The sequence below is a fragment of the Nematostella vectensis genome, chromosome 9 (assembly GCF_932526225.1).
Source record: "Nematostella vectensis chromosome 9, jaNemVect1.1, whole genome shotgun sequence".
Taxonomy (NCBI): domain Eukaryota; kingdom Metazoa; phylum Cnidaria; class Anthozoa; order Actiniaria; family Edwardsiidae; genus Nematostella; species Nematostella vectensis.
Window position 1 is genome coordinate 12,876,634 of NC_064042.1, and position 21,478 is coordinate 12,898,111.

Below are 21,478 nucleotides of genomic sequence, written 5' to 3' on the forward strand. Positions count from 1 at the left end.
CCCCCTGGTTACGGGCATTGAAGATGCATATTGGATATATTTATTCTTTTTATTTTGAGAGTCTTATTTATTACAAGTGCTATGATGAATAAAAGACGCCAAGTGAAGCTTTTTTTGTATTTTGTTTTAGTAATCTCCCTTAACAACCATTATTTCTATCTGTCAAAATCAATGCTACCTCTCAAGCGGGCTCTTTCTTTAAAATCTTTTCTAGAATGCAAACTTTTATATCTCGAGTTTGAAAGCTTTTAAGTAAATATTTCTGGTTTGTTTCCTAATTAATTTTATTCTACAATCGTGTCGCGGATGAGTTGGACTGCTCTAGTAACTACGTTGCAATAAAGATATACGTGATCTACCTTTGAAACGACTTTATTGGGCTTTTGCATTTTCAGGAGAATATCACTTTCCATATTTTACCCGCATCTAAAAGTACTAAAATCAAAAACTTTAAAAACAAACGTCGTCAATCAACCGGGAATTAGTTAATCATGTTTCTATAACCCCCTCCGCCAAATCCCCTCAAAATATAAAAGTCCAGTGCAAAGGTATCTAAGTCAGGCTGCACATCCGTACAACTCCGCTCTCATAGCGATAAATTCGTACCAAGCCTGTACAACAATCCTGACGTAACGCGCTTTGATGACAGGGGAGAACTCGTTCTTCACCACAGTGGTCATATCTGAGTTTCCAGGGAAAACCTGAAAAAAGGCGCAAATATTTAAAGAGCAGCACGATTAATAGCAACACTTGTGAAGACACTTCTTCCTTGGACCAAGTTTAAGCATTTAACAAATTAAAAGTTTGCTTACCAAAGATTACTGAACACATTTAGCACATGCCATTTTCGCCTCGATCACTCACTTGCGCACCCCCCCCCCCCCTTGGCGGCCAAAAAGTGGTCATTCTATGATGGAATCTTCAAATACTATACTTTCTCCATATGATACCTATGACTGCGCATACCCTCCCCCCCCCCCCCCCCCCCCCTCAGCCAATCCTGGGTCCGCGCCTGTTATCTAATCTCAGACGGTTACCACAGTCTAAAAAAACTCTCCCATTTATCCCCCCTTAGACTATAATTCCACTGTACACGTGTCCTTACCTTAGTCCCACCATTCTCGTCTTGGTAACTCTGCCACTGATTTCCCGTTAGGCTGTACTCCACAGTGTACTCAGTCACCCATTGGGGATAACTTTGCGGGCGTCCCTGGGTTGCTACATGGGTAATCCACGTGACTTGGCCAAGGTCCACCTGTAGATGCTCGCCTTTTTGTTTACTATTGGTTACCCATACGCCTACGTGTCGTCCACTCATTGGCTGGTTATTTAAGCGCGCGTGGTAAGGGTCGTGACTGCTGATAATGGAGTCGATAGCTGATGAATCCGTAATGCTCGAGTCAGGAATGCTGCCATCTTCCATCCCCAGGGGGTGGGGCTTGTCAGCACAACCTGTCAAGGTCCACGAAGAAGTACGTTGCTTATAAGCTTTCATATTAAAAGAAACATGGATGCGCATAAAACATGTCAACTCTAAACGTAATAGAACAACGCCGTAATCGGGTTTATGTCGTGTTTATAAGAAGGGCCAGTAGTTATAATCATTGTCCTAAACGTCGCGTTGCATTTATTCTCCCCTAAAAATCCCTTTCCGTCTGGTCTCTATTTGGTTTTCATGTAGAGAAAAGTACTGGATTTGCCGAAGGTTTTTTGGCTAAACAGCAGTTTGATCAAATTTTCTGGTTTGACTAAAGCAATTATCCGTTTCGCTTTTATGAGAGGGAAAGCAATGACGACGACTACTAGGATAGCGCGATCGAAAAAGATATTTTCGCGGGTGGCAATCAGTAATAATTTTAGTGCAATGGAATAAGCAAAACATTATAGTCAGAGACATGAAAATAAACTAAGGACATTGTTTCTACAGTAGCGAACGTAGTTAGTGGAGTTTAAAGTGCAAACGTCCGCGTCCTCAACTGACCGTGAAACTTAAAGTTTTCACATCGTGGTTTTATGGAAAACGGCTGAAATGTTTCAGACAGATCGCATTCTCACGTGCTGCTATTAAATCCTGAATCAAATTCCATTGTCGTCCACATTGCCGTCTTTAATTAATAGCTAATAATACAGATGCTGGATTATTTTTCGGCGTACTTACCTTCTCTTAGATCCGCGTAAATAGAATTTTCCATTTTCACGAGTCCTTGAGGCCAGTTTACATGTGAAACCTTCATGCGCTTGCATCTCCCTTTTTTCATGTCGTAGTTGATGCTGGCGCAGTTTTCTTTGTCGTCATAGCAGAGTTTGTAGCATTCCCAAAGTTCCCCAACACCCGTCTCGTCGTAGGGAGATACAAGAAGAGAATGGCCAATCATGGAGTTCCTTGTTTTCTGAATAGCCAATGTGAGAGGGAATACGAAGAAGCAAAGGAAGACAAGCATGTCTCTTAGCTCTGTGTCGTCGTGTGTTTCAAGTTAAGTGACTTACTACCTGACGGATAAGGCATCTTCTTTTGAAAGGAGGAATCCATGCTGGCAGATGATACAATTAACTTTTCATGAGCTGACTTAAGGTAATTAAAGAGAGGAAAAATGAGAATAAAACATAGTTTGACAATTATGTCTGCAAAATAGTCGGATAATAATTAGCAAAGATAATTCTACTTTCTTTTTTCGTACTAAGTTTTACTTCCCCATGATAAAAATACTACGAAGGACAGCCTTCGAGTATATATCGGCCCTTCTTTGTAGTAGCTACGCTATCTGGAAATCGCACAATGTAACACTCCCTGGGGCTTGTTTTTCAAACTATCCTTAAGTATTCGTAGTTTGGAGTTTAGTTTTTGTTTTCTTTATCATTTATCACAGGCCCGCACCCAGTAGTTTGATTGGGGGATGCGAAATCCGAAAAAGTGGACCTGAATTTTCCGAGGGGGAGGGGGGAGGGGCTGTTTTCTGATAAAACTCAGATTCATCCTCGAAAGAACTAAAAGAGATTTTTTATGCCATTGCAGTCTCTTCGAGAGACGTATATTATCGGATTTGGCTAAATATATATTATCGGATTTGGCTAATCGCACTTGAACCAATTTGCGGCAAACGATGTACGTTCCATGTACCAATTTCCAAAACAATAGGTTCGACTGAAATATGTTCAAGCTCAGTTAGACGTATGCCTTAAGTCTTAGCCTTGTTCCAATGCTAAATATGCCTTATTTAAATAAGGATAATATCCATAATTTGCATCTGTTGGATGTGTTTCTGCTTGTAGTGCAAACAAACCGCTCTATTTTTATGTTATTTTTATTTGATTTTTCAGGTTGAGGTTGATGGCCTCATTATACCAAGGACAGTGCTCTTTGCATTCATGTGCATCTTTGCCTTAGTGACATTTGTATTTCTTGTTGTCTTTCATTGGATGGAGCCTATCTATTCTCCAGCTCTGACATCCAGAAAAACCTACCAGTTTTAGTAAGAAACAAGACAAACTGGAACCGAAGCAACTTTTGTGGTTACGAGCAAGCTCTCTTAAACGAGCAAAGCTAAACTTATTACAAAGTTTTTAATTGTACATAAAAAGGCAGTCTAGGTTTCTGGTAATAGTTGATAATTACAAGGTTAATAGTATGAAAAAATATTTTGTTTATTTATCTTAGAAAATATTAGATTCTTCTTGGTAGTTTTTTTTGTAAAATATTGGGAATGCTGTCAAACATTTATGTGAAAAAATGTAATATATAGTACATGAATTTTCCGGGAGAGGAGGGGCTATTTTCTGATAAAGATCCGTGACGAAAGGGTTGTTTTGTGCCAGTATTTCCACGAGAGGTTTATTATCGAACTTGGCTACAAAAAAGTTTTAATTTATGACATACCAGAGTGATTATCTAATTCTCTTATGTTTTAAAGTTTTTTTTCTACAAATAGCAAGTTTATTGCGAACCTGAAGAGGACTTTCCGCCATTGTTAGGGATGTATGCGGGCGTTCGACCCCCCACAACCCCCACCCCCCCTAGGAACGGTCCTAAAGCCAGTCATCATATCATAATTTTACAATCAATACTATCTAGCATCCTTAATTTTATTAGCCCGAGTATCAGGCGATTTTATTTTTCAGAAGTACTTCCCGGTATATACTTTATAGGGAACGTAGAAGAGCATGACACTCGGGCTATAATTTTATTGCAATAATCACAGGCTTACCATCCTAATGTGACAGAGCAAAAAAATTGCATAAAAATTTCCAATTCTCAATATATAAGCTCAAGATTCCGCATACCAGTAGTTCCTCTGACCAAAAGCTTAATTCCAAATTTTAAAGAAATCATCAAGCCATTTTTTGCTCGGTCTCCTAATGTTGTTATTCGCACGCCGAGGTTAGTTCACAGAAGAACAGATCTCAGATATTTTTTAAAATCATAGAATAAAAGTCAAATAAAAACTCATTGCGTTTTGTCATGTGTCTTGAAAACATTAGGATAGTAAGCCTATGCAACTAGACCCTGCGCGCAGGGTTGACTGGGATACCTGAGATCTGCAATTTGTTTGGGCCCTGTGTTGTGATATGTATGAGAAAGATGCTACTGCCCAACACCTTCGGATATAATAAAAATATATGTATAATCTTGTTTTTTATTGTAAATGCCATATCACAACACTGATTGGGGCAAGAAAGGTAAGAAGCATCATCGCTTGAGGTGGGGTTGGACTTGAGGTGTGCTCCATTTAAGTAGATGGGGCTGATTGTCCTATCTTTTGCAGTAAAAATCTTACAAATAGTTTCCCCGTAGCAGAGATAGCACCGAAATAAAATTCAAGCAGAATGAGAATGTATTTGAAAATTGTTAAATATTTCTTAAACATTTTCTTGGTTCACTGCCCTCAATATTCCATCACTTAGGGGTAAATTTATTTTAACACCCAAAGTGAGCTATATTGTATTAACGATATAATTTAGATTAAATTTATTATTTCATTTATGTTAGTGCAAAGTAAATAACAATATCTATTTATGCTATCATATTGTTCAAACATTTTTATTTTGCAGTAAATAAGAGGGCAATTGAAAATCCAGACTTGAAATTATAGCATATACATATTATAAATAGCACTAGAAAGACAACACAAATCTCTAGATTTCATTGAAAACGTTCCATAAAATTAAAAAGACATTCAATAAGGGGTGAAGTTATTTTATGAAGAAAACAAAAATTATCTAAAGGAAGGTCCAAAATACCAAAAAAATAAGCACTAAAATACCAAAATAACTTTCATAGTTTTACATTCATAGTTTTACACACTACACATGGCTACTGACATGATTACCTCTAAAAAAGTTACCAAACCAAAGCAGCAGGCTTAGGCTTTTCTAGTTGAGTTACTTACTAAACTGCTCGATATTCTGTTGGAACTTGTCTCAATTTAAACATATGCTCTACTTATTGAAATCTACATGGTGAAAAAATCATGACATTCAATGAGAGAGATCAAGGTATTTTATAGTAAGAAAACAAAATTTGTCTTATGGGTAGCCGGACAAGTGTCGCGATGCAAGGAAATCACTTCTTTGGGATTCATTTACTTTTAGCGAATTGTAGGAGACGGTTTTCATCAATAAGCTACAAAATACTTCCTTCCAAAATAAAATACCCGCAATAATTGATCACGCTACTGTCATAAAATGTGTTTTATGCATGTTAACATTCTAGAAAGGCGCAAAATCGTCATTCGATTAATAAGCGAGGGCCATGTGTTTGTAAGAGTTTTGTTTGATATTTAGTTTAGCTGATTGGGAAGAATTGTGAAAAATTAGTTTATGGAAATCTATCCTCTTCTATTTTGTCCTTCTAACAGAGGCTTTTTTACCCTGCAAACAGAGACCCTGCTAACACAGGCTTTTCCCTTGTGTTTCTCGGACTTAAAAGTCGCAGTTTTGGCTAGTCGCTCTTTCAGCACAAACTCAATAGAAAACACGAGAACCCAGAGACGCGAATCGGCAATTACTAAAACAAAAATAATTAAAAGCTTTGCTAGCATTTTACTTGTTTTGTTTGGTCACCGGAAGTTTACAGGAATATCTAAAAATTGCTATGTTGCGAAAGCACAGAAAGACCACAAAAAGTTTACGGATGATCGATCCAACGATCCAACGATCCGACGATCGAGTGACACGGAAGTCCCTCCAATAACTCGTAAATGCTTTGCAAGCATTCACTAGTTAAAAACAATTGCATTTTATAACTGGGCTACCACAGGTAACCCAGTAATAATTTATGCTCTGGAGGCAGCATTCGTCCGGGTAGCCTGTGGTATAGACGTGGAAAGTCAAATGAGTGATGAATGTAAAATATAAAGGCGGAGAATTGGAGTGGCATCTCCTGATGTAGGTTTTTAAGCGAAATTTCATCCATTCTTCTACTTTTCTCATTATGCAGACGGTTGTATCAGAACTTGAAGACATTACTTTGAGTAAATTTCCAGCTGGGGGTAGCCCGAAAGACGGGCAAGATGACCTAGAAATCTTTGCTTTGGGGAGACACATCTGCTATATCGTTGCAGCCGTGATTATTCGAGAGGATGGGAAAATATTGATGATGAGAGAAGCTAAGGAATCTTGTCTAGGGAAGTGGTACCTACCCGCTGGTCGCTTGGAAAAGAACGAAAGTCTAGTTCAAGGTGCTAAAAGAGAGGTTATCGAAGAAACTGGATTGGAATTCGAGCCATCAACAATAATTTGCATTGATACCGTCTTTGGAAACTGGATTCGGGTGACGTTTACAGGAAAAATAATAGGGGGAAAACTCAAGACAAAGCCTGATAAAGAATCCTTGGAAGCCGCGTGGTTTTCAAGGGAGGATATATTTACGAAATTGAAGCTGAGAGCTTACGATATATGTCCTGCGATTGATGTTACTTTGCAATGGCATCATTCACGTCGCGATGATCTGTTATTTAGATCTATGCCAGTAAAAAATCCACAACACAAAGTGTCAATTATAATTTTGGCTGTTTTCAAAAAAAATGATGAATTAGACGTTCTGTTGAGAAGTTCCAAGAATGGAATACCAAAGCTTCCCAAAGAATTTATCTCCCCTTATCATAGAATTAAAGAACGGGTGAAAGTCGTGTTACAATCAGCTGATCAACACATAGAGTATGATATCAGTGGGGTCTTGAAAATTGAGCATGTTGGCAGTCCACATGGCGCCGCAGATGGAATGTGTCTGTCTGTCCTTGTCAATGTGAAGAAATGTAATCTTGTTTCAGAGAAGTTTCATTGGATAAATGTTTCTAGTGACTCTCTGAAGAGTAAGATTTCTAAGCTTCTTGACACTCAAGGTTGTGTTTCCTTAATAAGAACATGATACCTGGTGCTGCACCTTAACTGACCCATAATTCCTAACTTTATCAGCCACTGAATGAAACCAAGAATATATTTAATGGGTCGTTATTTTATGAAACACCAAGAAACTTGGCAAATAAGTGCAGCTCATGCAATATGAAATCATTATACAGAGAAAACATGGGTATGTTTTTTAAACAGCTTTATTGTACAATGTTTTTGTGATGAATCAAAGGCAAGCTTGCTCAGCTCCACCTTGAGGGGACAGGGCAGGCCCGTACCCAGGATTTTTCTTCTTGGGGGGGTGCGAAATCCAAAAAAACTGGACCTACCTTTTCCGGGGGAGGGGGGGGGGAGGGATGGAATGAGATCTCTGATAAAAATCTGACCATCCCCGATGCATTGCAGTATCTCCATGGGACATTTATTGTCAGATTTGGCTAAATACCAAATACCAAGTGATCTAGATTATGCTTTATAATTTGTCAACAAATTGCACGTCCATTGCGATCCAAAAGTGGACCTTCGGCCGTTGTGCGTTCACAACCCCTTGGGTACAGGCCTGCAGGGGAAGGGGGTACTAACCTATATTTACCCTTCATGTCCCAGCTTGATTACCTTTTATGTTTCCGACACACAAAGAAGTGAGAATAGTCTGCTTGTAAATAATTTTGTATTACATATATAGCAAATCGAAGTCTAAACCATTAGTTAAATGTATGTGTAACCTTAACAGTTTCTTATTTTGTAAAGAATATAAATGAAAAGATTCCTCTCTTTCAGCAAGGGCGTGCCCAGGATTGGCTGAAGGGGGGTGCAGAGGGCATAGGCATCATATGGACAAACACACCCATAGTCAGAAATTCGAGTGAGGTTGGGTGTGCTCACCAGGGGAGGATCTAGGGGTGGGTGGAACAGAAATCTCTTTGGACCCCTTTTTTTGGGACTCCTTGATCTGCCACTTCTCACCCCATGTGTATGTGTCTGTTCAGGTTCTGTCACTCTTGCAGCTATGTTTGTCTTGATGGATATGACCTTTGAGATTCTGAGGCTTAAGAAATGTGGGTTTTACACTTTGGTGATTTTGCGATTTTTAGAAAATAAAACTAGTTGATTTAACATAAAATGGGAGTCATTTCATCTCACCAGCACTCATGCTATTCTCACTTGGATACCTTTTGTTCCTGTTCTAAGACTGGACGACATTGCAAAATACTTGAGATTCAGTTAGTATTGAATAATCATCCTCCTTATCCCCCCCCTCCGCAACCACACCCAGTAGATCTCTTCTATTTAAACATCTAAAAACCAACTTTGTTAAAGAAAAAAAACACCTTATTAAAGAAAAAAGGAAAATCACAGTTTCTCATCAGAGGAAACCAAATTCAGGGTTTTCATTCGTTTTTTTAGATGAATTAGGGAGAGTTTAACAAAGACAAAGTCCTCAAACAAAATAAATAGCATGTATATAGGGCAAGGAACTGAACAAGGACAAATTTTAGTAGACTTCAGGAGTGCTTTAATGCTAAGAATTTAAAAAATTCATGTTACATCTTTCATTTTAAAATATAATATTCCTTTGTACAATCTTAAAAAGTATCTTGCATTGGTCTCACTGTTCATGTTCATCTTGCACCTGCAAAAAATAAGAACATTTTTTCCCCTTCTAGTTCACAAGAATGGGTAATTAAGTAAGTTTGTGGTCAGGATTTGCCAATAAGAGGATGAGGTAAGGGGAGTTCACAGGCAAAGATAAGCAAGTCCAAGGTTTGGCAATTATTTAAAAACAAAAGAGTCCTTGGTGTTCATAAGGAGTCAGCAAGCACTTCGTGCCTCCCCCTGTTATGGGCCATTGAGATCGGCAGCCAAAAAGTGGGTCATTTCTAAGATTAAAAAATCTTCAAATACTATGCTTTTTCCATGATACCCATGACTGGGCAGCCCCCCCCCCCAAGGTGATTCTTTGATAAAGTAGTTCTTTATCGAAAAATCACCTAATCTTAGACTTCCTACATAATTTATACCTGCACATCCATCCACCCCTTCCCCCCAAAGCAAATCCTGGCAATGAACCTGAGGCTACCACCCCTGATAAAAGGGTTGTCTGTCGCTTATAAACTCAATTTACAGCAGTGCCGTAATGTCATTAAGGGGCCACTTTATATTTGGTTTTAAGGAAATGACCAGTTGGGGTGCCCTCAAGTTTTCTAAAAGACTCTGTGTCATGCCCATCCCTCCCCCCCCCCCCCCCCCCAAGTATTCCAAGGCCTGTTACGGTCCAGCAATAAAAGCAAGTTTCTTTATTGTAGTTTTTTTACCTAACTGTTTGCATCTTCTGATTGTTCCTTGTTATCTTTTGTTGATCTTTTACGACCTGAAGAAGAAAAAAAGCTAGTATGTAAGGGTTGTTTTATGTTCTATTTTTAATTTTATCACTTACTGTTTTTGAAGGCATTTCATATTCTGACAGTCTTGTCCCATGACGCTGATATATACTATGTAGAGCAATATTCAAAACATTAGAGAACCTAACATGCCATCACACAAAAATTTACTCTTACTTCATGCAATTCATTTACTAAGCAATTAACACATTTTGTCAATATAGTATAACAAAAACAATAACCTCACTACAAAAAGTTCATTTGATAAACAATAGTAACACAACAATGTACACATCCATTAACCCTTTCCGGACCAGGTAGCACTACAATGCTACCTGACCACGTTGTCATATAATTAGGGAGTCCTGTGGTACCCATTTGCCGTGAATTAGAACTTTTAGGGGCCTGGGCACTAAAATATGTAAGAGGAAGCCATTTTCTTTTGAGACATTCAAAGATCATCGATTTCTCGTGTTTTGGAGTGATATTTTTCAATTTTTCGACCTGATGTTTACAGCTGGGGTATTTAAAAATGGCGTCAGTTAGAGTGAGAAGAAATCGGCAGCGAAATCTAACGGTAGATGAAGTTTTATCGAGTGTTTTTGACGAAAACACAACAGATTTGGACTCTTCTGACTCGGAGGATGGCGAAGATGAATTACCAACGTTATTCCCGGCAATTCCAGCCGATCTAGAAGACGATTCTGTCGAAAGTGTAAGCTCTTATGAGGACTCCAGCAGCTCTTCGAGTGATTCAGAGTTTGATCGACGTCAAAGTGTGACAAATCAGCGACAAGAGAAAGCGAGAAATCTTCGTGAATGTTCACAAAATGCTCGAAGAACTATTCGAGGGGTTCGCAGAGGAAGAGGTGCCAGGCGAGGCAGAGCAATTTCAGTTCAACAAAGGAGAGAAATCCAAGATGGCGGCCGTCAACAATATATTTGGTCGAAAGAGGTCAACAGAAGAATTTTAAAACCGTTTACAAATGCTGTTGGGCTGGCAAATAGAGGACAGAGGAGGGAGAAATCTGCTCTTGAGTATTTTGAATTATTTTTTGACCAAGAGGTTTGGGATTGCCTCGTCACTATGACCAACCTGAATGCAGAGAGGAAGGGAGCCAAGGGTACTAGTGGTGGACAATGGAAACCAATAACACAGGATGAAATGAAGGCCTTTTTTGGCTTGAACATTGCTATGGGAATTGTTAAACTTCCTGAGGCAAAAATGTATTGGCAGAAGAAAATATGGCTCTTGACTGTTCCCTCATTCAGTCAAGTCATGTCTCGTAACAGATTCTTTCAGATTCTACAGTACATTCATGTCTCAGATGACTCCAACATTGTGCCTTCTGGGCAACCTGGTTATGATAAATTGCATAAAATCAAGCCACTTTTGAATCTTCTTTTCCCTAAATTTGAAAATGCCTACAATCTGCACAAAAACATTTCAATTGATGAGTGCATGATTCCATGGAGAGGACGTTTATCATTTCGCCAGTTTATTGCGAACAAACCTGTCCGGTTTGGTATCAAGGTTTGGGTGCTAGCTGATTCTGAATCAAAGTATGTCTACCGACAGCAACTGTACATTGGAAAGAATCCTGGGGAAAGAGCTGAGGTTGGACTGGCAGCAAGGGTTGTAAAAGAGCTGTGTTCAGGCCTTGAAGGTATGGGACATCACCTCTATACTGACAACTATTATACCAGTGTTGAACTCTATCAGTTCTTGTTTGACAACCAAATATATGCATGTGGAACAATAAAGGGAAACAGAAAAAACTTTGCAAAGGAGGTTCTATTTGAGAATACAAGAGGACTTGCTAGGGGTAGTAGTAAGTGGCTTATGTGTGGACCTCTTCTGGCAGTGGGGTGGCTTGACAACAAGGCTGTATATTTTTTATCTACAATTCACCCCCCTGAGTTTCCAGTTCGTGCTCCAGTCCATGCAAGAAATGTCAAAAGAAGAGGTGCAGGTGAAGGAGGACAAAGTGGCGATATTCCTTGCCCACCCCTTCTCAAAGATTATAATGCCTATATGGGGGGTGTGGACCAGTCTGACCAGATGCTTAGGTACTATACATGTATCAGAAAGACGGTGAAATGGTACCGTCGTGTACTGTTTCATGAAGTAGAGGTGGCAATCCACAATGCTTTTGTGTTAGAGTGTGAGGATAGAGAGGGTACACCTAGACCAATCAGAACCTCTCTGGAGTTCAGAGAAGAGCTTGCTGAGAACTTGATTGGCAACATGCGGGTTGCCCATAATGCTGCCCAGAGACCCCCCAGAAATGAGGAGCTAAGACTGACTGATGTTGGTTTGCATTTGCCTGAAATGCGTCAGGATAAGGGTAACTGTGCTGTTTGTAGTAAGAAAATAAGAAAAACCCACTCTGACAGGTATAAGGATGTGCCATTGGCCAGAAGACCCAAGGTTCCCTACGTGCCACGCCCTAGCATCTATTGCAATGTGTGTAATGTCTTCCTCTGCTTGCAGAAAGATCAAAACTGTTGGAAAGATTTCCATACAAAAGTGGAGTACTTGCGATAGACTATGTTTTTAGGTGTTTTTGCATTGACATTTTCTAGTTTTTATGAAATTATGTTATGTGTCTAAAGATAAAATATTGATTTTTAGTATGATATTTTTTGATAAATTCTTATTTTGTAAATTCAATTTCCATCAAACCAATGTACTGAGTACTGAAATATCTAATTTAAAGTAAAGAACAACATTTAAGCTTTAATTTCATATATAACATAAAGTACATTTCAAAGTCTGGGTTGTCCCAATAAATATTCTTTCGTTATCACACATTTGCTCTTGTTTTGGGCCTCAGGAGCCTGGGTATGAAAGGGTTAATACACAATTTCAAAGGTTACCTGACTTCTCTCAGGAATGTGCATCACACATCGCACTGAGTCAGTGTGGCCAACATTCTTTTGCACAATCTTTCGTGTCTCAGGGTCATAAACTCTGCAAAACAAAACAAAAAATGTAAACACTATCCATAATACACGACTTCAATTTTTACTTTTTTAATAAAAAGATTTTTTAAGAACATTCATAAAATCTCGAAATGTTAAAAATTTATCCATCTATATCTTCATAAATGAAAATTTTCACTCATGATATTGTTGCTAGTAACCATAATTTTTTACAGTAAATTAGTACCTAAACAGAGACTTTTTTGTCAGAGAAAAAAAAAACCTGATTGAAAAAACACTGAAATCCAGAGACAGAGACAGATAACATAACATTCTTCAAAAAGTATTATAGATTTTTTGTGCTAAAGCTGATCTACAGTACATCAGTAACAACAATTTAAAATTTAGTAAAAAAAAAATACAGTTTTGTCTCTAGTATGAATGCAACATAAGTCTTGTAAGTCACATACAAAGCTGCTTACTAGGGGGGGGGGGGGGGGGTGGGCAATCATGGGTATCATATGAAAAATGCATAGTATTTGAAGATTCATTAATAAAAAATGACCCACTTTTTGTCTGCTAGGGGTATACGCACAGCTTGTGCACCCCCGCCCTGTGAATGCACCTAATACACATTGTTTTTGCTCTACCTGATCACTTCCTGAATTCCTGCCACAATGCAGCCGTTAACCTGATCGATGCACAACGCGGATACAGCCCCCTGAGCACTCAAAAATAATACTCGTAGAGTATCCTCCGGGTGGTGAAGTAGACGTGAAACCTTAGAAATCCCCTGATGACAGAGGGGAGCGTGGCGAAAGCGGGGTCGGTTAGGGACACCCCGCATCCGGCGGTTGTGCACCAGACCGCAAAGTTGAGTTGCTGTGGCCAGTACCCATAGGAAGGCTCCGATAGACACCGGCGAGACTCCTTGGCGGACTTGTGCGTGACTACTGTCTGAATATGTCTCGGACCCTAGTCGTGAATGATTTGTCCTCAGCCACGTGTATCTCTAGCTGCGTGAGTAGTGGGGTGATGTCTGAGGCCGTGCTCTCCACGGGGGTCGCGGGCACGGCGTAGAGCAGCTGTTGCGCGAGGGTCAGAGACCTAGGGAAACCGGTTTTTGCGCGTTTGACTTGTTCGGCTATAGCGTGTTTGATATGTTCGGCTATAGAGGCTCCCGCCGCAACTGCCGCCTTCTTCGTCTCCTCCTCCTCCCTTCGGGGAATCGCCTCCTCGTTCAGCATCCGCCAGCCTTCCCAATCCATGCTTAGCCCTATTAAACACGAAGTCGGGCTATGTTCAACACAATGGTGGTCCTACATGCCGTGTTCACCGAAGGCGAACTGACGCTCTTCTTCGAGCGGCCGATAAGGCGCCCACGCTTCGTGGCGCTCCGGCAGTGCTGGCTGTTTAACAGCTGGTATAATCTCGAGCGGGAGCATCAGATAACGACCATAGCCTCCCTCCCGCCCATCGCTACTCTGCCAGCCGGGCATGGCCGAGTCCATCGTGGAAACGATCAACCGCGCTGAAAGCAAGATTCTGAGCGCGAAGCTGGATCCCCTCACCGTGAAGATCGCGCTCATGCCCAATAGCGTTGCGTTCCTGAATGCCGAGCTTTGCGCACTATTTGGCCTAGAGGCTAAAGACGATCAGTTGGGTGGGCGGGGCCTCGCACTGCCCTTGGGGGGCCCCACTGAAGGTGGCTTTGCCGGAAATAGAGGCCCTCTACATTTTCTGCGATATCGTAGACCGCATGCAATGCCTCGCCTTAGGCGAGCCTTCAAACGTTCTCGCTTGCCTAGAAACCCGCGGGAGGCCGCACGAGAAAGTCGTCTATGGACCCGACATCCCCGTTTGTGCTGCAACATCTTCCTCTGGGTTTGTCTCGAGTATCCAAATATGGATCAGGGATGACCGCGGTAGACGGGTGGACTTTAAGGGCAAGCCTGTTCGCCTCGTATTAGAGCTAACCTAGGTCCGACATAACAAGCATGGCAAACAGCGACGTTAGCAGCGGTGCCATATACCCTTCGCTTCCCAGCGTCTGCCCCCCGTAAACGCACATGACGCCTACCGCTCCGGCAAGCATCGGCGTCGACGTGCAAAGCTTCCGACTCCAGAAAATATGTGACACTCAGGCGGTTCTAGACAACGAGATAACGCATCATCGACAGGTGCGGAAGACGTATAAGCGAGCCTTTGCCGTTACCCATGCTGTGTCTGTGGCATCCGGCGTCGCTGCCGGGGCGCTTTCCAGCGCCGAGGTAGGGGTCTCTTTGAGTGGGATAGGGGTTCTGATCGGCGGTCCGCTGGCAGGGGTCGCTGGGCTTTAGGGGTCTTACGAGCAAGGTGGCTAAACACGAAGACACGATGGTTTTAGCGGAGAGTAAGAAAAACTCGATCAGCGAGCTTGTCTCTAAGGCTCTGCAGGACGGGCATATCTCAGACGAAGAGTTTCGGCTAATACTTCAGGAACAAGAGAGATACTACGCGCTCAAGGCCGCTATCAGAGCTCGACACGGCCTCGCACCGCGTGAGAAAAAAAGCAGGAAAGGGCCCTCCCTGGAGACACGCGAAAAGATGAAAAAGAGGCTGCGAGAAATTCGCGAGGAGTTCGGGAGCGAGGTGTTCGGGTAAAACTCAGGTTTTAACGCCACGCCAGCAGCTTTGAATTTACGGCCGAAAAACGATTATTCCGCGCTCCTTAGGTTGGCGGCCCAATCCACGTCCCTCGTTTTAACGGTCCTAGCACAAGGCGCTGGCGTCCCCCGACATGGGTTAACCATCGCTAATTACCCACCTACGCGGAGTGTGTTTTGCGTAGACCTACTTCTGCTAAGTATCCATCTACGCGAAGTGGTCCCGACGTAGATTAATTATTAATCTACGCGCAACGTGTCACCGAAAGTCCCCAGCTTAGAGTGGAGCTGGGAGGCCCGGAGGGGCGATCCGCGCCTCCCACTCGTTTCACTGAAAGCGGGCTGGGAGGCCCGGAGGGGCGATCCGCACCTCCTACTAGTTTCTCTGAAACCCCCCAGTCCCCCCAACACAAATATCTAGATTTCATTGAAAACGTTCCATAAAATTAAAACGACATTCAATAAGAGGTGAAGTTATTTTAGGAAGAAAACAAAAATTATCTAAACGAAGGACCAAAATACCAAAAAAATAAGCACTAAAATATCAAAATAACTTTCATAGTTTTACATATCTTACACTACACATGGCTACTGACATGTTTACCTCTAAAAAAAGTTACAAAACAAAACAAACAAACAAACAAACAAACATCTTTTATTTGCACACAAAATTAAATGTTACATAGGTTGTTTTTTTTTTTGTTGTTTTTTTTTTTTATATATTCATATATTTATTGATAGGGAGAGGAGAGAAAAAAAAAAAAAAACCTAGAGTTGCATACCAAGGGGGGACAATACTTCGGTGCGGGCACCCTAGAATAGCTTGAGAGCTAAACGGGCTAGGGTGCACTTAAATGTTAGGGAAAAATCCTAGTTTGGAGATCTGGAGGCTGTGTGCATAAGCAAGAATGTACGAGAAAAACACAGATATAGAGACACGACAAGGATACAACAAGGATGCGACAAGAATACAAGCTGGTACAAGCAGAGAGGAAACAAAAACAAAAGGAAGGAATACCAAACCAAACCAAAGCAGCAGGCTTAGGCTTTTCTAGTTGAGTTACTTACTAAACTGCTCGATATTCTGTTGGAACTTGTCTCAATTTAAACATATGCTCTACTTATTGAAATCTACATGGTGAAAAAATCATGACATTCAATGAGAGAGATCAAGATATTTTATAGTAAGAAAACAAAATTTGTCTTATGGGTAGCCGGACAAGTGTCGCGATGCAAGGAAATCACTTCTTTGGAATTCATTTACTTATAGCGATTTGTAGGAGACGGTTTTCACCAATAAGCTACAAAATACTTCCTTCCAAAATAAAATACCCGCAATAATTGATCACGCTACTGTCATACAATGTGTTTTATGCATGTTAACATTCTAGAAAGGCGCAAAATCGTCATTCGATTAATAAGCGAGGGCCATGTGTTTGTAAGAGTTTTGTTTGATATTTAGTTTAGCTGATTGGGAAGAATTTTGAAAAATTAGTTTGTGGAAATCTATCCTCTTCTATTTTGTCCTTCTAACAGAGGCTTTTTTACCCTGCAAACAGAGACCCTGCTAACACAGGCTTTTCCCTTGTGTTTCTCGGACTTAAAAGTCGCAGTTTTGGCTAGTCGCTCTTTCAGCACAAACTCAATAGAAAACACGAGAACCCAGAGACGCGAATCGGCAATTACTAAAACAAAAATAATTAAAAGCTTTGCTAGCATTTTACTTGTTTTGTTTGGTCACCGGAAGTTTACAGGAATATCTAAAAATTGCTGTGTTGCGAAAGCACAGAAAGACCACAAAAAGTTTACGGATGATCGATCCAACGATCCAACGATCCGACGATCGAGTGACACGGAAGTCCCTCCAATAACTCGTAAATGATTTGCAAGCATTAGCTACCACAGGTAACCCAGTAATAATTTATGCTCTGGAGGCAGCATTCGTCCGGGTAGCCTGTGGTATAGACGTGGAAAGTCAAATGAGTGATGAATGTAAAATAGAAAGGCGGCGAAGTGAAGTGGCATCTCCTGATGTAGGTTTTTAAGCGAAATTTCATCCATTCTTCTACTATTCTCATTATGCAGACGGTTGTATCAGAACTTGAAGACATTACTTTGAGTAAATTTCCAGCTGGGGGTAGCCCGAAAGACGGGGAAGATGACCTAGAAATCTTTGCTTTGGGGAGACACATCTGTTATATCGTTGCAGCCGTGATTATTCGAGAGGATGGGAAAATATTGATGATGAGAGAAGCTAAGGAATCTTGTCTAGGGAAGTGGTACCTACCCGCTGGTCGCTTGGAAAAGAACGAAAGTCTAGTTCAAGGTGCTAAAAGAGAGGTTATCGAAGAAACTGGATTGGAATTCGAGCCATCAACAATGATTTGCATTGATACCGTCTTTGGAAACTGGATTCGGGTGACGTTTACAGGAAAAATAATAGGGGGAAAACTCAAGACAAAGCCTGATAAGGAATCCTTGGAAGCCGCGTGGTTTACAAGGGAGGATATATTTACGAAATTGAAGCTGAGAGCTTACGATATATGTCCTGCGATTGATGTTACTTTGCAATGGCATCATTCACGTCGCGATGATCTGTTATTTAGATCTATGCCAGTAAAAAATCCACAACACAAAGTGTCAATTATAATTTTGGCTGTTTTCAAAAAAAATGATGAATTAGACGTTCTGTTGAGAAGTTCCAAGAATGGAATACCAAAGCTTCCCAAAGAATTTATCTCCCCTTATCATAGAATTAAAGAACGGGTGACAGTCGTGTTACAATCAGCTGATCAACACATAGAGTATGATATCAGTGGGGTCTTGAAAATTGAGCATGTTGGCAGTCCACATGGCGCCGCAGATGGAATGTGTCTGTCTGTCCTTGTCAATTTGAAGAAATGTAATCTTGTTTCAGAGAAGTTTCATTGGATAAATGTTTCTAGTGACTCTCTGAAGAGTAAGATTTCTAAGCTTCTTGACACTCAAAGTTGTGTTTCCTTAATAAGAACATGATACCTGGTGCTGCACCTTAACTGACCCATAATTCCTAACTTTATCAGCCACTGAATGAAACCAAGAATATATTTAATGGGTCGTTATTTTATGAAACACCAAGAAACTTGGCAAATAAGTGCAGCTCATGCAATATGAAATCATTATACAGAAAAAACATGGGTATGTTTTTTAAACAGCTTTATTGTACAATGTTTTTGTGATGAATCAAAGGCAAGCTTGCTCAGCTCAACCTTGAGGGGACAGGGCAGGCCCGTACCCAGGGTTTTTTTTTTCTTGGGGGGGGTGCGAAATCCAAAAAACTGGACCTACCTTTTCCGGAGGGGGGGGGGGGGGGGGGGGGGGAGGGATAGAATGAGTTCTCTGATAAAAATCTGACCATCCCCAATGCGTTGCAGTATCTCCATGGGACGTTTATTGTCAGATTTGGCTAAATACCAAATACCAAGTGATCTAGATTATGCTTTATAATTTGTCAACAAATTGCACGGCCATTGTGCGTTCACACCCCCCTTGGGTACAGTCCTGCAGGGGAAGGGTACTAACCTATATTCACCCTTCATGTCCCAGCTTGATTACCTTTTATGTTTCCGACACACAAAGAACTGAGAATAGTCTGCTTGTAAATAATTTTGTATTACATATATAGCAAATCGAAGTCTAAACCATTAGTTAAATGTATGTGTAACCTTAACAGTTTCTTATTTTGTAAAGAATATAAATGAAAAGTTTCCTCTCTTTCAGCAAGGGCGTGCCCAGGATTGGCTGAAGGTGTTGCAGAGGGCATAGGCATCATATGGACAAACACACCCATAGTCAGAAATTCGAGTGAGGTTGGGTGTGCTCACCAGGGGAGGATCTAGGGGTGGGCGGAACAGAAATCTCTTTGGACCCCCTTTTTTGGGACTCCTTGATCTGCCACTTCTCACCCCATGTGTGTGTGTCTGTTCAGGTTCTGTCACTCTTGCAGCTATGTTTGTCTTGATGGATATGACCTTTGAGATTCTGAGGCTTAAGAAATGTGGGTTTTACACTTTGGTGATTTTGCGATTTTTAGAAAAAAAAAACTAGCTGATTCAACATAATGGGAGTCGTTTCATCACCAGCACTCATGTTATTCTCACTTGGATATCTTTCGTTCCTGTTCTAAGACTGGACGACATTGCAAAATACTTGAGATTCAGTGAGTATTGAATAATCATCCCCCTTATCCCCCCAACTACACCCAGTAGATCTCTTCTATTTAAACATCTAAAAACCAACTTTGTTAAAGAAAAAAAACACCTTATTAAAGAAAAAAGGAAAATCACAGCTTCTCATCAGAGGAAACCAAATTCAGGGTTTTCATTCGTTTTTTTTTTTTAGATGAATTAGGGAGAGTTTAACAAAGACAAAGTCCTCAAACAAAATAAATAGAACTTATATAGGGCAAGGGACTGAACTAGGACATATTTTACTAGACTGTAGGAGTGCTTTAATGCTAAGAATTTAAAAAATTCATGTTACATCTTTCATTTTAAAATATAATATTCCTTTGTACAATCTTAAAAAATATCTTGCATTGGTCTCACTGTTCATGTTCATCTTGCACCTGCAAAAAGTAAGAACATTTTTTTCCCTTCTAGTTCACAAGAATGGGTAATTAAGTAAGTTTGTGGTCAGGATTTGCCAATAAGAGGATGGGGTAAAGGGAGTTCACAGGCAAAGATAAGCAAGTCCAAGGTTTGGCAATTATTTAAAAACAAAAGAGTCCTTGGTGTTCATAAGGAGTCAGCAAGCACTTCGTGCCTTCCCCTGTTATGGGCCATTGAGATCGGCAGCCAAAAAGTGGGTCATTTCTAAGATTAAAAAATCTTCAAATACTATGCTTTTTCCATGATACCCGTGACTGGGCAGCCCCCCCCCCCCCCCCTCCCCCCAGGTGATTCTTCGATAAAGTAGTTCTTTATCGAAGAATCACCTAATCTTAGACTTCCTACATAATTTATACCTGCACATCCCTCCACCCCTTTTCCCCAAAGCAAATCCTAGCAATGAACCTGAGGCTACCACCCCTGATAAAAGGGTTGTCTGTCGCTTATAAACTCAATTTACAGCAGTGCCGTAATCTATTAAGGGGCCACTTTTTATTTGATTTTAAGGAAATGATCAGTAGGGGTGCCCTCAAGTTTTCTAAATAACTCTGTGTCATGCCCATCCCCCCCCCCCCCCTAAGTATTCCAAGGCCTGTTACGGTCCAGCAATAAAAGCAAGTTTCTTTATTGCAGTTGTTTTACCTAACTGTTTGCATCTTCTGATTGTTCCTTGTTATCTTTTGTTGATCTTTTACGACCTGAAGAAGAAAAAAAGCTAGTATGTAAGGGTTGTTTTAGGAGTTCTATTTTTAATTTTATCACTTACTGTTTTTGAAGGCATTTCATATTCTGACAGTCTTGTCCCATGACGCTGATATATACTATGTAGAGCAATATTCAAAACATTAGAGAACCTAACATGCCATCACACAAAAATTTACTCTTACTTCATGCAATTCATTTACTAAGCAATTAACACATTTTGTCAATATAGTATAACAAAAACAATAACCTCACTACAAAAAGTTCATTTGATAAACAATAGTAACACAACAATGTACACATCCATTAATACACAATTTCAAAGGTTACCTGACTTCTCTCAGGAATGTGCATCACACATCGCACTGAGTCAGTGTGGCCAACATTCTTTTGCACAATCTTTCGTGTCTCAGGGTCATAAACTCTGCAAAACAAAACAAAAAATGTAAACACTATCCATAATACACGACTTCAATTTTTACTCATTAATAAAAAGATTTTTTAAGAACATTCATAAAATCTCGAAATGTTAAAAATTTATCCATCTATATCTTCATAAATGAAAATTTTCACTCATGATATTGTTGCTAGTAACCATAATTTTTTACAGTAAATTAGTACCTAAACAGAGACTTTTTTGTCAGAGAAAAAAAAAACCTGATTGAAAAAACACTGAAATCCAGAGACAGAGACAGATAACATAACATTCTTCAAAAAGTATTATAGATTTTTTGTGCTAAAGCTGATCTACAGTACATCAGTAACAACAATTTAAAATTTAGTAAAAAAAAAAATACAGTTTTGTCTCTAGTATGAATGCAACATAAGTCTT

General features: G+C 40.3%; 2 protein-coding genes and 1 long non-coding RNA gene across 4 annotated transcripts; 1 reads left to right on the forward strand and 2 right to left on the reverse strand.

Annotated features, from left to right (window-relative positions):
• Positions 1–35: 35 nt before the first annotated feature.
• Positions 36–2,525, reverse strand: LOC116614334 (lactadherin). Its single transcript, XM_048732873.1, has 3 exons — positions 2,159–2,525; positions 1,106–1,452; positions 36–701 (listed from the first exon to the last, which is right to left on the reverse strand). The coding sequence occupies exons 1-3, from the start codon at positions 2,439–2,441 to the stop codon at positions 558–560; spliced, it is 774 nt and encodes a 257-aa protein (XP_048588830.1). The 5' UTR covers positions 2,442–2,525; the 3' UTR covers positions 36–557.
• Positions 2,526–6,318: 3,793 nt separating this feature from the next.
• Positions 6,319–19,619, forward strand: LOC5506782 (8-oxo-dGDP phosphatase NUDT18). Of its 2 annotated transcripts, none has more exons than XM_048732885.1 (2): positions 6,319–7,525; positions 19,055–19,619. In XM_048732885.1, the coding sequence occupies exon 1, from the start codon at positions 6,428–6,430 to the stop codon at positions 7,361–7,363; it is 936 nt and encodes a 311-aa protein (XP_048588842.1). In that variant the 5' UTR covers positions 6,319–6,427; the 3' UTR covers positions 7,364–7,525; positions 19,055–19,619. The 2 variants fall into 2 exon arrangements, with proteins under 2 accessions (XP_048588842.1, XP_032231107.2); XM_032375216.2 differs by lacking the exon at positions 6,319–7,525 and adding an exon at positions 17,253–18,472.
• LOC116614338 lies at positions 8,838–13,404 on the reverse strand. The gene is made up of 5 exons (XR_007313812.1): positions 13,301–13,404; positions 12,606–12,699; positions 9,782–9,836; positions 9,660–9,715; positions 8,838–8,977 (listed from the first exon to the last, which is right to left on the reverse strand). It is a non-coding gene; the product is annotated as an uncharacterized LOC116614338 (long non-coding RNA).
• Positions 19,620–21,478: the final 1,859 nt, after the last annotated feature.